Source organism: Drosophila pseudoobscura, chromosome X (assembly GCF_009870125.1).
Source record: "Drosophila pseudoobscura strain MV-25-SWS-2005 chromosome X, UCI_Dpse_MV25, whole genome shotgun sequence".
In the NCBI taxonomy this organism is placed as follows: Eukaryota; Metazoa; Arthropoda; class Insecta; order Diptera; family Drosophilidae; genus Drosophila; species Drosophila pseudoobscura.
In genome coordinates this window covers 62,509,463-62,527,286 of record NC_046683.1, presented here as the reverse complement: position 1 = coordinate 62,527,286, position 17,824 = coordinate 62,509,463, and the positions used below count along the sequence as shown (strand labels likewise).

The 17,824-nt window shown below is 41.9% G+C and overlaps 1 protein-coding gene across 15 annotated transcripts in view; it reads left to right on the top strand.

The window, feature by feature from the left end:
• The window catches only part of bru3 (bruno 3), a 316,608-nt gene that overhangs the window by 27,165 nt on the left and 271,619 nt on the right, over positions 1-17,824 (top strand). For 10 of the 15 annotated variants that reach the window (XM_033381811.1, XM_033381812.1, XM_033381803.1 and 7 more), the window contains exons 2-3: positions 1,297-1,529; positions 7,714-7,832. In XM_033381811.1, the coding sequence (XP_033237702.1) occupies positions 1,499-1,529; positions 7,714-7,832 (150 nt within the window). In that variant the 5' untranslated portion in view covers positions 1,297-1,498. Of the gene's footprint in view, positions 1-1,296; positions 1,530-7,713; positions 7,833-8,341; positions 8,470-15,007; positions 15,102-17,824 lie in introns of those variants that run through there. The other 5 variants (XM_015188500.2, XM_015188504.2, XM_015188483.2 and 2 more) reach the window with 5 other exon arrangements.

Below are 17,824 nucleotides of genomic sequence, written 5' to 3'. Positions count from 1 at the left end.
TCATTACTTATTTGACATGGCAGTTAACTAACTTTAGCTAACTGACTAACAAAACTCGTTGAATGCCTGACTAAATGTACGATTGAATGACTGGCCGACTGAGTGAACGAGTGTTTTTCCATTCGCTTTGGCTGCTTTTGGTGCCTGTCGCCTCTCGTTCATATTGTATTTTTGACATTAAGTTTTGATTGTTTGAACGCCTGTCCGGGCCTGTCCCTAACTATGCATGGGTAACATGCACTCTACTACTACCGAGTGGCAGTGGTACCTCCTAGCCATTCTTCTTCGCTATTCGACTCCCCACCACTCATCTACTATTTCTTACGGTGCTAGAAACGGAAGCGAAAAAAATTCACTTCCGCAGCATGTGCTTCCGTTTGGGTGTGTGTGCGCTTCGTTGAGCCGCGGCCGCCGACGCCGCCGCCGGTGCCGCCTAGAGTCGCAGGAGGGATCAGTGTAGTAGCTCCCGCCTGGATACCAAGGGTCCACAATGCAATTTTCATGTGTCTGTATTTCGTTGTTTACTGGGATTCAGCGCCACTTAAAAGTTATTTCCTAAAACTAATGGTTATGGTCTTAATATTTTGTGAAACCCGCAGGAAGAGTAGCAAAATATCCTGAAGTGGAGCCTGGAGCCCTAAACCATCCGTTGAGCCATAAAGTATGAACGCGGGTCTAGAAGAACGCAACTAAAAGTAGAAAAAAGGGTCTAGAAGAAGGCGTCAGCAGTGGAACTTAATTGTTGGGCAGAAGTCTTTAATAATGAGAAATAAGGGTAATACAATTGCCATTTTTTCTCCCGCTCTTTTATCGATAGATTAGTTTTATAGTTTTCTGCACGCCAAATAATTTTTATTATAATTACCATGTTGGACGTTGCAAAAGAGCAAAAGATTTCCCTTTGCCTTGACGTGGCCTTGCCAGAAGAAGAGCGTGGCGGAATTCGCCACAAATCTGGAGAGTCTAGCCAACAAGTCCAAGTCCGAGACGGCCCAAAACAGCAAGGCCTCTCGGGAAGTGGAGGCCCAGCTGCAGCTGCGTCGCACTCGAGTCCAAATTTGAGAAACTTAAGTTATTTATTTCTATTGCATTTCACAATGTAGTTTTGTGTATTTATCCTTTAATGCCAATGAGAGTGCAGTGTTGGAATATAAAGTATTGTTTTTGTAGCCCATTAAAATAAAAATATTCGATGACAATAAAGAAAAAATATATTCCTTAAGCCATAATTCCTTTCATCCTATAAACTGTAAATAATATCAAAATTATATATGGATTTGTACACTCTTTTTCCAGGCATTGATAGCGACTAGACGAGTATACCATTTTACTCGATTGATTCACCAAAACCAAGTGTGAAATTCACGGCAGCATTCGTAAACAAGATCGAAATAGGTGGACATTTTTCATACTACAACGGGCTAAGCCGCATAGAGAGAGCCGCGTACAAAAAATACAAATATTTGGACACCGGAAAAGCCGAAAACACACAGTAAACATGTTGGCCTTCCACAACGAGCACATTGCGAGTGAGTACAAAACTAAAGAGCACTCTTTTCGGGGCCTCGCTTAAAGGTTTAACTCTGGGGTTGGTAGAAGGTTGGTCCATCGTATAGCGGCATATTTACAAATATAGTAATAATTTTAAAAGCTGCAGACAGGCTTCGGTGAGTGGAGCAGGAGAGTTCTGCTGGTCCTCCCTCTGTGTGCCCGGGTAAAAATCGCAGAAATTCGTTCACATTACAAACACTTGGGACACGGCAATTACACTTAAAAGGCAACTAGCGCCATTAAGCAATGGCGCTCCGGGAGCTGACTTCCACAGCTGCTCATATGGGGAGCGGAGCCCTCGACGGCCAGGATGCGGCTAGGGAATGGAAGCCCAGAAATGCAGATGGGGAAGCTCTTTGCCTTTTTGCAAGCTAAAAAACCAAAGAGCGAGTGCGAGTGCGAAAGACGCCGCCTGGCAACACTTGCAATCCATTAACTATAATGCTGGCCCATTATGTTATGATTAAAAAAAGCAATAAGTGTACCCAGAGAAAACGTGAAGAGCGAAAGAGAAGAATTTACGGAAAGCCTGAAACTGGTCCCAGTTGGTCCTTTTTGCAAATACTTGTATGTGCGAAATTTCGAAGAGAACAGAACTCAAAGGTCCTCCCAGTAGTTCCACGAATCTAGATTTTATTCAGCTGATATTGAAGTATGGCATGAAACTTTAGTCAAACTCAATTCAACTTCGGGGCTTAAGATACGGATCTTAAAGCAGTAACCCACTCAAGACATAAGCTGCGGCTAAGACCATGGTAAGACCCAGAATCTTGTACCAGTTGCTAAATTAACTTTCATTTCAGAGAGATGTAGTGGGGGAATGAGAGATTTAATCAGAGCCAGAAGCCAAAAAAAAGGGTGCAGAAAGACTTAACCACTTACGAGCCACAAACTAATCAATTATTTAGGGAGCAGCGTTTAACATTGAAGGTTTTTCTAACTGCAACTCCTGGAAACCAGTGTCGGAAAAAGAAAAGCCATTAAGCATAACAATTTCCTGTGTTCCTTTGTTCCTGTGGTGGAGAAGGTAAAAGCAACTCTATGCTGCACTTAAGATGTTGCAAAGGAGCCAGCCCAGAGGTTTGAGAGAGTGTGGGAGGAATTTCTGAGTGCCAATAAACAATAAAAGGCAGCGAGCGAGCTTCTTGATAGGCCCTCCACATATTATTGTGTGAGGTTTAAACACATAATAACTTAATGAATAACTTATAAGGACTTTCCTTCATCTATACTTTGGTGGCAGGGTCGGAGGAACGTCAATTATTTAACTAGACGCCTGTGGCATATTAGATAATACGAGCTCTACCCCATCCTTGCCCTCGTGGTAGTGCTTCTGTTTCTCCCAATTGAAGGTGCATAATTCATGGATGACTAATAAGGCGGCAATTTGGTTGGGCCCTGCCACACCCATTTTTCATGTTTGGCTCTCCTTTTCTTTTCTTTCCTTTCCCTTCTCTTTTTCTCGTTCCCTCTCTGCTGGCTCTGACCCTCTTCAGGTCATAGTTTCGGTCAAAATTTGTTTGAGGGCCACTTGTAAAGTTTAGAGTCACGCCCTGCAATTTTTCAGAATTCTTGTTTCAGCTTTTTGTATTGCTTTTTAGCAGAGGTTATTATGATTTCGTGCAACGCAGAGAAGTAATCATTTGTGATCCTATAAAGTTTATGTTTTCTTGATCAGCTTTAACAAGCTCTTAGTCGATATGCATATGCGAGTCTGTTTTATGTCTTGTTTTATGTAACATTATAAAAAATATCTCCTTTTATATATATCTTTAATATTTTGTATCTTCAAGAGTATGTAGAGCTTCGGTCCGAGATTCTTTTCTTTCTTTCTTGTCCCCCGGCCTTTTTTTGCCACTTGCTGCTTGTTGTGGTTTGCCTTCGACTTGTGTCTTTCCAACATTTCTCTTTTTTTTTGCATGTAATAAAGCAAAGTTCAGCGTCCATTATCAGAGTGCCACCATCATGGTGGGGCACCATCATGGGGCCTAGACGCCAGACAATTGTCCTGCCAGCCCCGAAAAGTGTGCTATTACTTTTACTTTAGAGACACTGCGCGAGCGTGGGTTGGTTGTGGTGGGAGCTGTTTGTGTTTTGGCAGCCGCTCTTCATGTTGTTGCATTCTTTTCTCAATGGTTATTGTTGCTACTCTATGCACTCCGCTCTCTCTTCTGTCTGGTCTGTCTAGCAGCTTATGAAATATTCAATTGAATTTAATGTACACGACCGACTGACTGACTAAGCTCTGTTCTGTCGGAATCGGGGGTAGTGGTAGGGTAGTGGTAGCGTGTGTCAAAAGCTTATTTACTTTTCCACGAATCTGTAGTTTGGCTGTTAATAATTCACCACGGGCCCGTCTGTGGCTCTGCCCTTCTGATCGGGGGGAAATGTCAAAGGTGGTAGAATCAGCCCCACTGGCAGTTGCAAGGCCAAGCCACAAATTTTAATTGCAACTCATCAAAGCCCCACAGCCCTCCCATCGGTGGAGGGCACTCGAGCAACTTTTTTAGCCAGCTCAAAAGGCGCGACTTTAAATTGCCCCAATGTTGCTTCTTCTGTTGCTGCCTCTGTTTCTGTTTCTGGTTCTGTTTCTGTTTCCGTTCCTGATTCTATTTCTGTTCTCTCTCAAGTTAATTTTTTATGCATGCACTGAATTTCAATGACTTTGACAGGAGCTATGGACGGAGAGGGAACCAAAAAGAGCGCAAGTTGGCAGGATTCTGAATTTTTAATATCCCATACTTGGAGGTACCCTGTACCTTCAAATATTTTGTGTTTCGCACAAGTTTGCCCTAGTATAGTCTCAAATTTAGGGATTTTCAAAGATAGAGCCATAAAATTGGCAGAGTAGACATTATAAATGTCCACATGATCAGGTTTCTTTTTAAATATTGGACATTTCGAATTCGAAAACTCAGCAATACATCTGAGAAGACGGTATCCTTTGGTCTAAGCAGAGACTATAGAAATTTGAGTTTGTTTTTTTTTCTGTGCCTACTTACATTTCTCGTTCTGTTTCTTTCACTTTTGAAACTTTTAATAAAATAAACTTATTTGCACAAAATAAAAATGCATAAAACATTTCTGGTCTTTGATATTTCAATTTCCAAAGCTAAGAGAATCAGAGTGAACGAGAGAGAGAGAGAGAGAGAGAGATAAAGAGAGAGATATAAAGGGAGAGCATTCTGAAAGATAAGGGCGCAAACTTATGCTAATTAAATTGTTCAGTTGTCGTTCTAGTCTCAACTTTTCGCCTTCTTTGTTGCTTATAGAACCGCAGAGAGCCAGAACCATTAGAAAGTGGGGCTTGGCGTTTGGTGCCTGGTGGTGCTTTAGTCTGCGGTCAGTGGGTTGGCAAAAATGATTCATTAGCGGGCTGAGGTGAATACACGAGTATTCACTCGCCCCTGCCCTCTGGCCAGCCGCAAAAGAAATCCGTATGAGTGTCTGCTCTTCCTTTTTTAAGTGAAAAGTTTTGAGGGCCGGGTATAACAAAATGATGTTTCGGGGCCACATTACAAAAACCACATAAGCGGAAAGTTATGCCAGTGAAAGTGGTTAATGTGGGTTAATAAATTCAAAGAGAGATGAATTTGCGCATCCATACGAATAGAGGGGTTGGACCTTTCGCCTTTGTTTTGTTCTCTTTGGGTGGGAGGAGACTATGAAACTAATTGCTTTGACCAGCAGCTAACAACGCAGTTAACAACGTTGTAGGGGCAGCGTTGCAAGTGGAAATGTGGGGGGGGGGGGGGGGGGGGGGCTGTCCCTTTAAACGATACCAATTTGCAGCCACTTAACTGCCTTGACACTCAAGTTTCTTGCTACAAAAGGCCAGAGCAAAATACGCACATGTCGCAAATTGTCGCGACTACAAAAAAACGGCCAGAACAAAGAGGAGCACAGCAATAATAGAAGGACAGAGGTGCACTGAGAGAAAGGTCTATACAATTCTGATGAAATAGTTCCCATACTATTCAATTTAAAGGAAGAATATTTTGCTTTTCTCCATGTGTTGGCGGGTCACTATGGTTCCCTGGTAAGTCAGAAAAATTGTAAAAGCCACTCGCATACAGGAAAAAAAAGAAACGTTGTGCAGAAACCTTTTGAGACTCATGGGTGGTTCTACGATAAAGTAATCCCATAGTATTGGCAAAACAAGGCAGAATTATTGTTATCATTTGAGGAGATATTTCGCTGTGGACATGCACACAAATCCGCATATTTATGAATGGCATTGAGTATATTCACTCTATTCCTTCTCCTCTGTAGCTGATTATTTCGTTGCTCTTCTTCACTGAAGACCTGCTGTAAGTGCGTGGCGCCGAATACTATTATTGGAAAATTCAGGGCGGGCAAGAGGGTGATTTTTATTAATTAATAAACTCATTACGCTAGCCAGACTCTTTGGTCAGCCTTTTTGCGCTCGTTGCTGTTCCTCTTATATTTTACTCATTTTAATTACTGGCAGTTGTCCACCCTGCTTCTCTTCCCCGCCTTTCCTAATAATTTCCTGGAATTTTAGCAATGTGCCGACAATTTTTATGTTTTTAGACCGCGCTGACAGTCAACGGCCGACGCTTGTCGTTCAACTTTTGACGTGTTGCATGCTGTGGCCTGTGAAGAGGTATGTTGCCAGACAAAAAGCCACCTAGAATGGACTCGAAAGCGTTCATGCCTGGCCTAAACGTGCCTAAAAATTAAATATAATTATTGTTGCACCTATAGGAGTGGAAGGGCTGAGCAGACAATCGGTTGAAGGGGCAGGATTGGGTGACGTTTAAACCGCATGTCATAGATGGGGTTTGCGTTGGCCGACTCCATCTCCATGTTGGCAAATAGGTCTGACCTGACACGGGGCCCGCCTTGTGTTATAGCCGTGTGGTGAACAGTGGCAGAGGAGTGAATGAGGGAGGGTACAGAGGACCGCCCGACAGTCACCACAGCTCGACAGTGAAACAGAAAAGAGAAACAATTACACGGATTTATGAAAATGGCCACAAAACAGTGCTAAACACGTTGACGCGTTCCACACGCAAAGCCTGGAAAGCTTGAAAATCATATGCACACCACATCGCATCCCAGCCTTAATTGAGCAACAAAATGAAACAGGGAACAGGAAAAGAAAAAGGAGGACAGACACTCTAATAGATACAAGGACTGGTGGGGAAACTACATATTTCGAGTTTTCTTATTTTATTTTGATTATTTCCTAATTTAACAAGAAAAACTTATTTTTCATGCTATACTCACTCACTCACGCATAACCATATCTATCTGATTACCGAATCTGCTGATATTAGCACTTGCATATTAAAGAACAAAACAACTAATTATATCCAACAAATCATATATTTAGCGATATTGGATAAAGTTTGATCCGACAAATGCTTCTGGTTTCTGGCTTTGCTGGTCTGGGCAAGATTGCCAAAGGACAAGCCAGATTTCTGTCCACGCAAGGTGTGGAAGATGTTGCCGCCTGCCAGTTTCCCTGGGGCTCCGACGTCTGGTGGTGCGAAGACGTTAGTGTTGGCTCCAAGGCCGCCAAATCATTTGAAATTGCCAAATGTTGCGCCTTCCTCAAAGGTGGGACTGGCCCCCAAGGCCGGAGAACCCCCGAACACGGGTTTGGCTCCAAATCCACCCAGAGCAGCCTGCTGTTGCTTTTGTAGTGATCCTGCGCCCTGAGCAAAGCCACTGCCAAAGCCTCCAGGAGCGGAGACAGTCCAGAACCGCCAAAAATATATCCGTCTTCACCAAAAGCAGAGGGTTGCAGTTGTCAGCTGGCGATAAAATGACTTGTGACTTCTGCCATTCTAAACTTTTTTTGATTTTCAATTAGGATTGAACTATTTTTATACTCCTCCAAAGGGTAACGATGTTCACTCTCTGAGGTTTGTTTACAATCTAAAATTAAATAAAATAAAATTTGGTGAAAGCCTCTATGTCGGAAAATTTGTCTCCCCCCGTCAAATTGTCAATGCATCTAACTTTATCATTCAACGCCAAGGATGGCGTCAGTTGATAAGCACCTCAGCTTGATTTTCCAACAGCTGATCTGTTGGAGATCTATACTAAAGTTTGTACCCTAAATTCTTTTAACTTAATACTGAAATTTAATAAGAATTTGAAACACGTTTTCCTTTCCATAATTTTTTGCAGGCTGCGCTTTCCTGACCTACTATACACCGGAGAGCTCCACGGCCACGGCGGCCAGCTCGCCGACCTCATCCGCCGCACAGACAACGACGCTCTTCGATGACAAGCAGGCCATATCAGGGGTAAGTGCCTAGAGTCCCGATCTACCCCGCTGTTTATATTAGTTATCGAAAGTGGGTATTTCGGTGACTTTTGCATTTTTTGTTTAGTTACCTAGATTTCCATAGGCAGTCCCAGATGAGACACATCCCAAATACAGTACGAGAAATAATTCCATGAATTTCCGATGTATAAAACACGAAATAAATCTTCGGCATAAAGATTATATAGCCAAACACTGCGAACTATAGTTTCATATGTTTCTTCATAAATCATCGGATATTAATTCGAAATCAGATGATTATATGATATAGTAAACTATTTAATGCTTCAAAGTCGAATACGATTCTTACTTTATTCTTTCATTTTTGACACTATCCATATATAAAACATGAATATTATCTTTGAGCTTTAATGTCTTTGCATGGCCCGCACTCTAGCATAAAAACCTCATTTTTCATCGCACCCTCGCATGGCCCACTGCAAAATGTGTAAACTACATTTTGTTTTTGTTAGTCGTTTTTTGTTTTTCTGTCATTGTGGCATTTGTTGTAATTTTGATAAATTATGTTTGCAAAAGTCTTTCTATCCGTCAGTGGTCAGTGTTCAGGCAACCAAGGGGCAGTTGGGTGGCAATTGGCTGGCAAACAAAGCGAAATGGTAAGCGAAATGTTTGCAAATTTTCACAGTCAATAAATTAAAAGTTTCGTTTTTCCAAATCGAATTTATGACTATTTATGTTCGTTATTGTTATCTCCCTGAAATGGTAAACACGTGTAAATTTGTTAATGCGTGAATCGAACGTATGTTTTAGGTTTCTGATTTTCCGTTGTCCCAGGAACACCGCATTAGCTGGACATTCAGACTATATAATTGAAATTAGTAAAAATAGTGTCAAAATTGGTGTGGAAAATTACGACTCGACGGGGAGTCAGAGTGGTGGAAACACACAATAACATGAACAATTTAATGATACGAAATGTTCTTTTTGGGGAAACTTATATATAAATATGGAATGGGTATCCGTATCCATTCCCCTGGAGATCATTCGAAGCATGATATTCCCGAGTGTAAATAAACCTACATAGAGATCTTGATGACCCATGTCTCCACATGTTGTTCTGCCCTTTGACTCTGCTTCTGGCTCTGACTTTGGCCCTTGTCTAAAATTCATAATCGAAATTTAGTTTTGCATAAAACGACAAACAAAAACAAAAATGGAAAACCAAACAAAAAATAAGAGCCCAGAACAGAAAAGTTTATTAAATATGCAAAATGGTTTGTATATTGTTGAAGCAATTGTAAAAACTCTGGAAAATAGAGATAGATGGATAGATATGCTGGATGGTGATGGTTGGCTTGCCTATCACTGGCTCCTACTCCGCTTCCCCCTTTTTGTTTTCACATTTAGTTGTCTTACTGTTCGATAGAGAGGGAGTGGGAGAGAGAAAAATTTATTGTCGTTTTTGTATAGAAATTTATTACATTTTCTTAGCCCAAGCCTGAGACAGAGATGGCTATGGAGTTTTTCCTTCTTGCCTGCGTTCTTATAGAACTTCTAGCTCGTTGTACCACTTGTCTATCTAGATGTCTGGCTGTGAATGAGTGTGTGTGTTTGTGTGTGGTAAAAACTTTTCATAGCAGCTCTTATTAAAATTTTCTTAGCAAGGGAAACTCAGCCTTTTGTTCAGCTATCGCTGCTGGAGAAGAAAGGAAGGAGGAAGAGGGTATCCTGTTGCACAAGAGTTGATTCATTGAGTAGAGGAGAGTGTTCGACCGGGTTCTCTCTTGAAACAACCGTTCCATGAGTGGTAATTAACATATCGAGAGTGCTTTGATGAGTGGAGTCCTACAGCTGAAGGATCGGGTGTCGCCTCCCGCATGCAATCTGCTGCTACCCGGCGCTCGGACGATATAACTTCCGTTTTCCGCTTCAGAACATGGTTCGGATGGGGCTAAGTTTTTTGTGCAAGTGAAATGCGGCCTGTCCGCAGAGAGGAAACAGTTTAGCATAAAAATGAAAAGTCAAATAAGTAGAAGGGCGAACGGGCGGAAGGACTGGAGCGGCAACTGGAGCTGGGGCTGGAGTAGCGCTCAACTTCATGGCAACTGGCAGTTTGGCTTTATCTGAATCTTATGCGCTGCTTTGTCGTATTCAAATTTTGCACAGAGAAAAAGAGAAACGAGCACGGAAAACTGCTCCGAATTGTGTGGGTGCATGGCGGCACATCGGCGGAGAGGAAATCATAACGGAAATTTTTTCGAAAATGAAAAATATCTGCAGCGAGGCGAGACAGGAGACAGGATGTGGGCAGTAACTTTGCACACATGCCAGGAGTCGGCCAGAAATCCTTAGACCAGGAAGTGTCTGCGAAAGAAATTCCTGGCGGAAATCGCCACAACTGAACCACTCCCTCCTCCTATCCTACTTTCCACTATGAGTATCATATGTATCCGCCCTACCAACCAACCAACCAACCAAGCAACTAACGAAATGTATGCAGTAAATAATATAGTGCATACTTTAAGATTCTACTACTGGGAATGGGAATGGGACGGTGCAGTGCCCCAAAGCTGCATCCAATTGATAAATGGTCCCGGGCTTTTGCTAATTCTCAACTGGAGAAAAAAGAGCCGGAGCAGGAGTTGTAGCCAGAACAGATATATGTATAGCAGGATGATCAGACCACCGGCAATAGACACTTTTATTCCGGCAATTTCGCGGTGTCGTTCCTCCTCCTCCTCCTCCTCCTCTTGATCCTACTCTTCGTTGGTCCGAGGCCTGAGCATTGTGTTTCCGCGCTGTCCAGCTGTAAAATATTTTTGCTTACGTGTCCGTACTCCACGAAAGTACAGGCTGGGAGAAGAATCGGAGCTAACCGCAGAAAAACTGCCGAAATCAGCACAAAAAAGAATTTAACCACAGTCTGCAATTAATCAAGAACGCCCTCTCATGTTGCGTCCAAAAAAAGACAGTAAGAGGCTCTGGCGGCTGAGAAATTCAACGGCTGAGAAATGCCCTGCATTCGACTTGAAAGTGGACCCTAAGGGGATTGATTGGAGCAAAGGAAAGCTGTGGATTTAACTTACAGCAACAGAATTAATTAATGTTTATAAAAAAATTGGGATTTACCTGTTAATCACTGATTCGCGGTAGTGTACCTTATACTTTTAACCTTTTTAAGCATTTCAAAAATTGTTGAAACTTAAGGACTTTGGAATAATTTTTGGAACTTTGAAAAAATATTTTCCAAGAATATTTCTCTCATGATACTTTTGAGAGTATGTTTTCCATACTTATGTTTTTAATTGCATAATTTTCCTTGCATTGAACAGCTATGAATGACACCAATTTGCGTCACCTTCAGCTGCAGAGCATACATACATCCGCATCTAAAACCGCAAAAGAATCGAAAGCCAAAAGGCCTTTGATTTTAGTGCTACACACCCACACCCACACCTCGCCTCCTTGCCATTTTTTTTTTTTTTGGTTTGTCGGAGGGCCCATAAAAAAATAATCCAAATTGTTGGCCAGTCCAGACCTACACCGAGACGAAGCGAAGAGAACTAAAAGCGATTGGGATTGGGGTGCTTGGCGCTTCACTTTGGCAATTTATCTGGCCCCATCTGCATTTTTGTTGATTTTGCGTCGCCGACTGGACCGCAATGTATGCTATTGTTCCGCTTTGCATAAGAACTAACGAACTAGATTTTTTTTTAACATTTCTTCTTTGGTCTTGTTTGGGAGCTCTGAGGTCTGTGTCTGTGTCTATGTCTAGGTCTGGGCTTGCAGCTCTCTGGCTTGGAGAACGGCATTCGCTTCATTGGCATATCAATCAACGGCCGAAAGCGGGAAATGAATTCGCTTACTCACACCAGGCAGGAGAGCAGGAGAGGCAAAGTAAAGGTTCGAGGCGGAGGCCCAGTGGGTAGATGAGGAATTTTTTCTGCTGCTTTGGCCGGATGCTCTTTTAATTAAGTGTAGCCCAGAAGGAGTCCCTCTGTCCGTGTATGCCGCCATGTCTCCCGACTAAGAGGAATTTAAGATTTAAAAAGGAGAAAATATCTCAACCCATTCTCGTACAGCGAGTGACAGTTCGGAACGAGAGAGGAGAGGTAGAATAGAGCCGGTATCTGCACTCCGATGCGACTGACAGTTTAATTATTATTTTTTCAAATTTTTCAAAGTTAATCAATTAAAATAGCCCGAAATCTCTAGCAAAAGAGGCACTTTCGCATGAGGGTAAGGCAAATAAAAGTTCACCGCCGCGAATTGATAATTTTTCAACCGTGAAATATATTTAGCTGCTCTCAGAGCCCTACAACTTCGGCAATGAACAGATTAACTTTTATCCTTATACTTTAAATGCATATGCATATTCTCGAGACTAATGAGTTTTATATGTATATTTCGGTCTTTTTCAGACAAGACAAGGGAGTGCACTCTAGTTTCTTTTTTCAGTAAGGCTTTGTTGGCAATTAAATCCGCTTGGAAATTTATGGCCAACGAATTGCTCTTTGCGGTTTCATGCCGACAGCAAGAAAGCTCTTCTTCGAAATCCCTCCTTCTCTGTTAGGGGATTACCTGCGGCTAGGAGCTACCTTATATTCGATTTAAAAGTGTTTCCTGTTGTTGCTGTTCCTGTTGCCTTCTTATTCAAATATAAAAGAGAACAAAGTGGGGGAGACTGAGAGCCAAAGAAGCAATTAAGCATAAAGCGCAGAGTCAAAGGGAAAGCAACGCATAAGCGAGAAAAAAAGGAGAGAAAACCCGCCAGCAAAGCAAAGATTAAAAATGGTAAAGGGATGACCTAAAAACGGGTGGAGTAGTAGGGAAACCCAACCATTGGAAAACCACAATACCCTGCTCATAATGAGGAAAAGGACTTGATTAATGTGAGAAGAGGCATCTCCTTGTGGCAACCATAAAAAATTGTCTGCACAGGAACGTCCGCATCAGCAAAAGCAATTTTCAACTTTGGCAAATCCATGAAATGTGGTCGACGCCGACTACAAAGAGAATATTTTATGCAGGCGCATGTGTAATAATATATTTTATTAGAAAACTGCCAGACGACAGAGTGGAGCTGGAGCTGCTTTTTGCATTTGAAAGCCAAATGCGCGACATTTTTATTGAAGTGCCGCACATCGTAATAAAAATGTGGAAATTCTCGTGGCTGGGATGGGATCCACAAGGTGCTCTTACATATTTCGCACATCATACAGACAGCCGCGAAACGAACAACTGTTGCGCCATGGCTTTAAGGCACACAATATTTTTAAATTGGGCATTTCTATGGCCACAAATGGCTTACAATAGAGCCTGGAAAATGTGAATTCCGTTATGGAGAATTCGTTTGATATTTTATTGAATTTTTAAATATTTTTCCACGCCCTGCCCGGCTAGCCCGAAATCCCAGACTCCGTTTGTCGTTTGCGAACGTTTCGCTTTGTAATTATTATATTCTTTCAAGGGAAAATATAGAAAGTAGAGGCCATGCTGTTGGGCTTTGGGTAGTGTTTTTCCATAAACCATTTCGTTAGCGACTCTTTCCCTTTGATATCTCAATTATTTTTTATCACACGCCAAAAACTGTTTGCTGGTTTTCCATTTACACATATCACAAATTGTATTTAATGCCTTTTTTCGGTTGGCTTAGTTCAATGGTCCGCAACCCGCGCCAATAGACATTTTAATTTGAATTATTTGCTGCAGTTTCCATTTTTACCAATTTCATTTGTTGAGCTCCATATTTTGTATACATTTTATACATTTTTTTCTTGGCACAAAATGGAAATTCTTGTTTATGGAGCGGTCGCTTAAAAAACAGCTGTTCCTTTGGGCTGGCCATTTAATTTGAATATTTCCCCCTTTTCCTCTCATTTTTATGGCCCACTCTTAAATTCTCAGAGTAATTGAAATTTTCCGTAGAGAGAAGCCTTCTTTTGGGGTTCTTTATGGTTTAATGATGCATAAATTCGATGCGTGACACTCTGGGAAAAGTAATTTTGTAGATCTCCCTTGGGTGTTATATATTATTAACTCCTTTTTAATACCCTTTTCTTATAACAATTCGGCGATAGAATTTGATATATTTTTATATTTTGAAGATATCTTAGCATAAAGTATTTTAAAAACACATATTTGCATGCCTTGTCAATGTTTTTCTCTCACTTCTATCTCTGCACTTTTTTACTCTTGAAACTGTTTATAATATAACAAAAATGTGTGTTTTCTAAAAGGTAAGTGCCATATTTATACGATTATGTGTACCATCTATGTGTATGTGTATCTTTTGAATGTCTCTAAGTCTCTAAGCAAATCTCCAATCCAAATATTTCATGACTTTGGGTTTTTATTTTGAACTGAAACTGAAGGAACGGGATCGAGAGACCCGATAATGGGGCTCTACCGACAATATATATAAAATATATAAGTTATATAAATCGATGTTGTTATTGACTTCCATATATTGATGTTGTTCTATAATTGATGTTGTTGTTGTTGATGTTGTTTCTACTCTATTCTATTGTACTCCTAAGATTCTATATAAAAGCAAAGATACGTACTTCCTATGATCATGATTTCTGTTTGTCATATATACACCCACATATATATTGATACATACATATATTCCAATCCAGTCCAATCCTACTATGCTCATTGATGTTTTTGTTGTTTTTGTTACCCTCTTATTCCGCATTTCAAGCAAGAAGAGTGCAATATTTTCTTTGAGTTTTCCTTTGAGTGTTGTGCCACATTCTGTGCTTGTGTTTCTCTCTTGAATCTCTCATCAATTCTTTTTCAGGTTGCGTATCCCTGTGGTGCCCTGAGCGTGCGACGCATGCGCTGGCAACAGCATCAGCAGCAGCAGCACCACCAACAACAGCAGCATCATGTCACACAGAGGCATCCCTTTGGGTACCCCTATCCCCGTCTGTGTGTGGCCCAGCGGCTGCAGTTGCAAAGCCATCAGCAACAGCAGCAGCAGCGGCAGGAGTCGCATCCGCAATCGAGTCTGGGCCGGCTCATTTACAACAGTCGCAGCAATTTGCGCGAAATTTGTAAAACTCGTGCGATTTGCTAACAGCCATTGCATGCCTCAGCCAGCGATGCAGAAGCAACAACAACAGCAGCAACAACTTCAACATCATTATGTAACTCAACAAAAAGAACAACCACAACAACAAGAACAACATCGACAACAACAAGTCAACTGGTGCAGTCGCAAAAAGTGCAAATGCAACTGCAACCGTTGCCGTGTTCTACGCAAATTAGTCAAAACAAATTGGTAGGTGACCCACACAACAATCAAGTCCTCGAAGCCAGAAACCAAGCCCCATACCCCCCTTCTAGCCGCAGATGGTGATTGTGTTGAAAGAGCAGCTAAAAGCTTGATTAGGCTCCCAGAGAGAAAGAATTATGCAAAGAAACTCAAAAGATTTTCCCAAGTATCAATTAGAAACTATTTTTTTGCTCTCCAGGCCCCCGAAATCAGCCAACATAATTATTGGCAACATTCCTCATCCTACAGCGAAAAGAGCAGCTGAAAGGTTGAATACACTCGGATAGAGAAATTTGACAGGCTAATCTACTCGTGCTACAATACCAACCAAAACAGAGGATATGAGCAATGAAATATTAATTAAGTTCGGTAATTTAAAGGCCGTATTATACAGTAGTCAAATAACAGCTAATATATGGACTCAGCGTGAAATAGAGGAGAGATATATACTTATATTAAGAGACATTAGGTGCTATATTTTATCTCTATATCTGTGGTGTTCCACGCAAGATCGGGCGAACTCTCTTTTCAACCACGAACGATTGATTGGGCACATAGATTAAAGTCCGAAATTCTCATTCAATTTTGAATCAAGGAAAAATCAATTGGCTACAGTGTCCAATCTACGAGTATCTGTAGACCGGTTAAAATATACTGGTTTTACGATCTGTCCCTCTCACTTCCAGGAAGGTTTTATAGAAGTGGTCTCTGGTCTCCCCAGAGCGAATACCCTTCCAGTAACATATGAACTAGAAATGTAACACCCCTTACCGTCAAGGTTTGGCCTTTTTGGGCTGACATCAATCATCAAAAAATTAGTCATCACTTGCCTTTACATCTTTGATTAAAGTACTTTGGCATAGAGATATGTACCTAAATACTGGGTACCTTGATGTTGAGACACGTGTGGCTACACATTCCCACTGGTATGTCTTGATGTGTGGTGCAAGCATTTAATGTCTTCATACAACTTGCTAGAGGCGCCTCTTCATCATCGTCCTCATCATCGGGGTCGTTTCAATGTTCAGCTGGGGTGGGTGTGTGTGTGTGTGTGTGTTTGTGTGTTTGTGCTTGTGTACTCTGCTCTCGTCATCATTTCCATCAGGCTGAATAGCTTTTCAAATGCCAAATTTATGCAAATTCCGTCAGAGCCGCGACGACGAGACACGAGACGAGAGCACACGGCATTTTGCACATGAATATTTTTGTGCCTAGGCTCTGACCCAGGATCCTGGAGCCAGCAACCAAAACCCACATACACACACACACCTTCCCTCACCTTCTCTCTCCTTCCGTGTGTCAGTATTTGTAGCTGTGTCGAGTTTTTGAATTGCCATTTTCCGTTTTTGACGACCGAACGGGCTCCAGGTTATCCAGGACTCCTCTGGCGGTGGCAGCGGCTGTGGCATGGCGTGTGTCGCAAACGTGCCTTTTTGTATTGCCTTCAATCATCTATCAATTTTTTGAGCACGTGTGCAGTTCTCTGCCGTTACTTTTGCATACGTTAAGGGCTGATACAGTCCTACGTCTCTCCTATGAGCTCGCCTTCAGTTTGCCCTGACAATTTAGCAAAGTTTTGTGAAAGTCCTTTACTCCTTCGCAATCCTCCTCCACGGAGGCATAATTCATGTTGTTCAGTCGCGTTTAAATGTGCATCACGTAAATGGCAAACAAGACGCTTTCGTCGTTGTCCCCATACTGGTCACCGTGATTTTTAGTCGCCACACACGTGGTGTGTACCGTTGTAAACGTAAAGGTAAATGCCCCCAAAGCTCTTGACTGTCCAGCTGCATTCTCTTTAAGGACTTTGGGCTCTTCGCAGACTCGTGCTCGTTGCATACTTTTGCTTAATTGAGAGAGAGTGAGAGACAGAGACAAGGCAGGGAAAATCCAAGGGAGACCATACAAAATGGAATGCAGGGATAATTACACTCCCCTGGGTATTGCACTGTGCACCCTGCCCCGCATACTGCTCTTACAACTTCATCCGCATCGTGTGAAATCGTCGGCCAAGGTGTTGACTGGAAATTAAAATTAATTGAGAATTCCGTGTGCATTCCAAAACGAGAGTGTCGCCAAAAGGCTGCCGTCGGAGTCGGAAGGAGGAACAGCATCTGGGCGCAGGAACACATGGTACCACATGGTCTACTTCCTTTTCCAATTCTTCTCATCTATCTCTCATCTCACGTGCCAACTTTTTGGGGTTTTGACCTTCCCCTCTTCTTTCAGTCCTTCCTGCTTGGCTTCCTGGCGAACTTTGGCACTGGCCAGTGGTCCAAATCAAGTCGAAAAGCTGCTCCGCTAACTGCTTTTAGTAATAAGCTTAATTATTGTTAAATTGCTTTACGTGACGTCAGCTAAGGGAGCGAAAGTTCAGTCCGACCTGTTTGCACTGGCCTGAACTTTTTTCTCTCTTTATCTCCGCGAATCGAGGTGCAAAAAAGTTACTCGGACGACACTTTCCCGGAGGCAATTAATGAGCTCTGTCAGCAGCTGTAATAAGCAATTATTTCGGGACCTATTTTTACTGAAATGGGGGGAAAAAAAATATCTAAAAGGGTTACTAACGAAAGTTGCCAAATTCATAATGATTGAAAATATAATGTTCAGAAATTCATACAGAGATTGCATAGATATTCTATCGGGAACCCTCGCGTCTTCGACAGAGTACTCGAAGCTATCCCTTGTATAGGGATCCAATTATATTAATCTTAGTCTTAGCCAAGCCC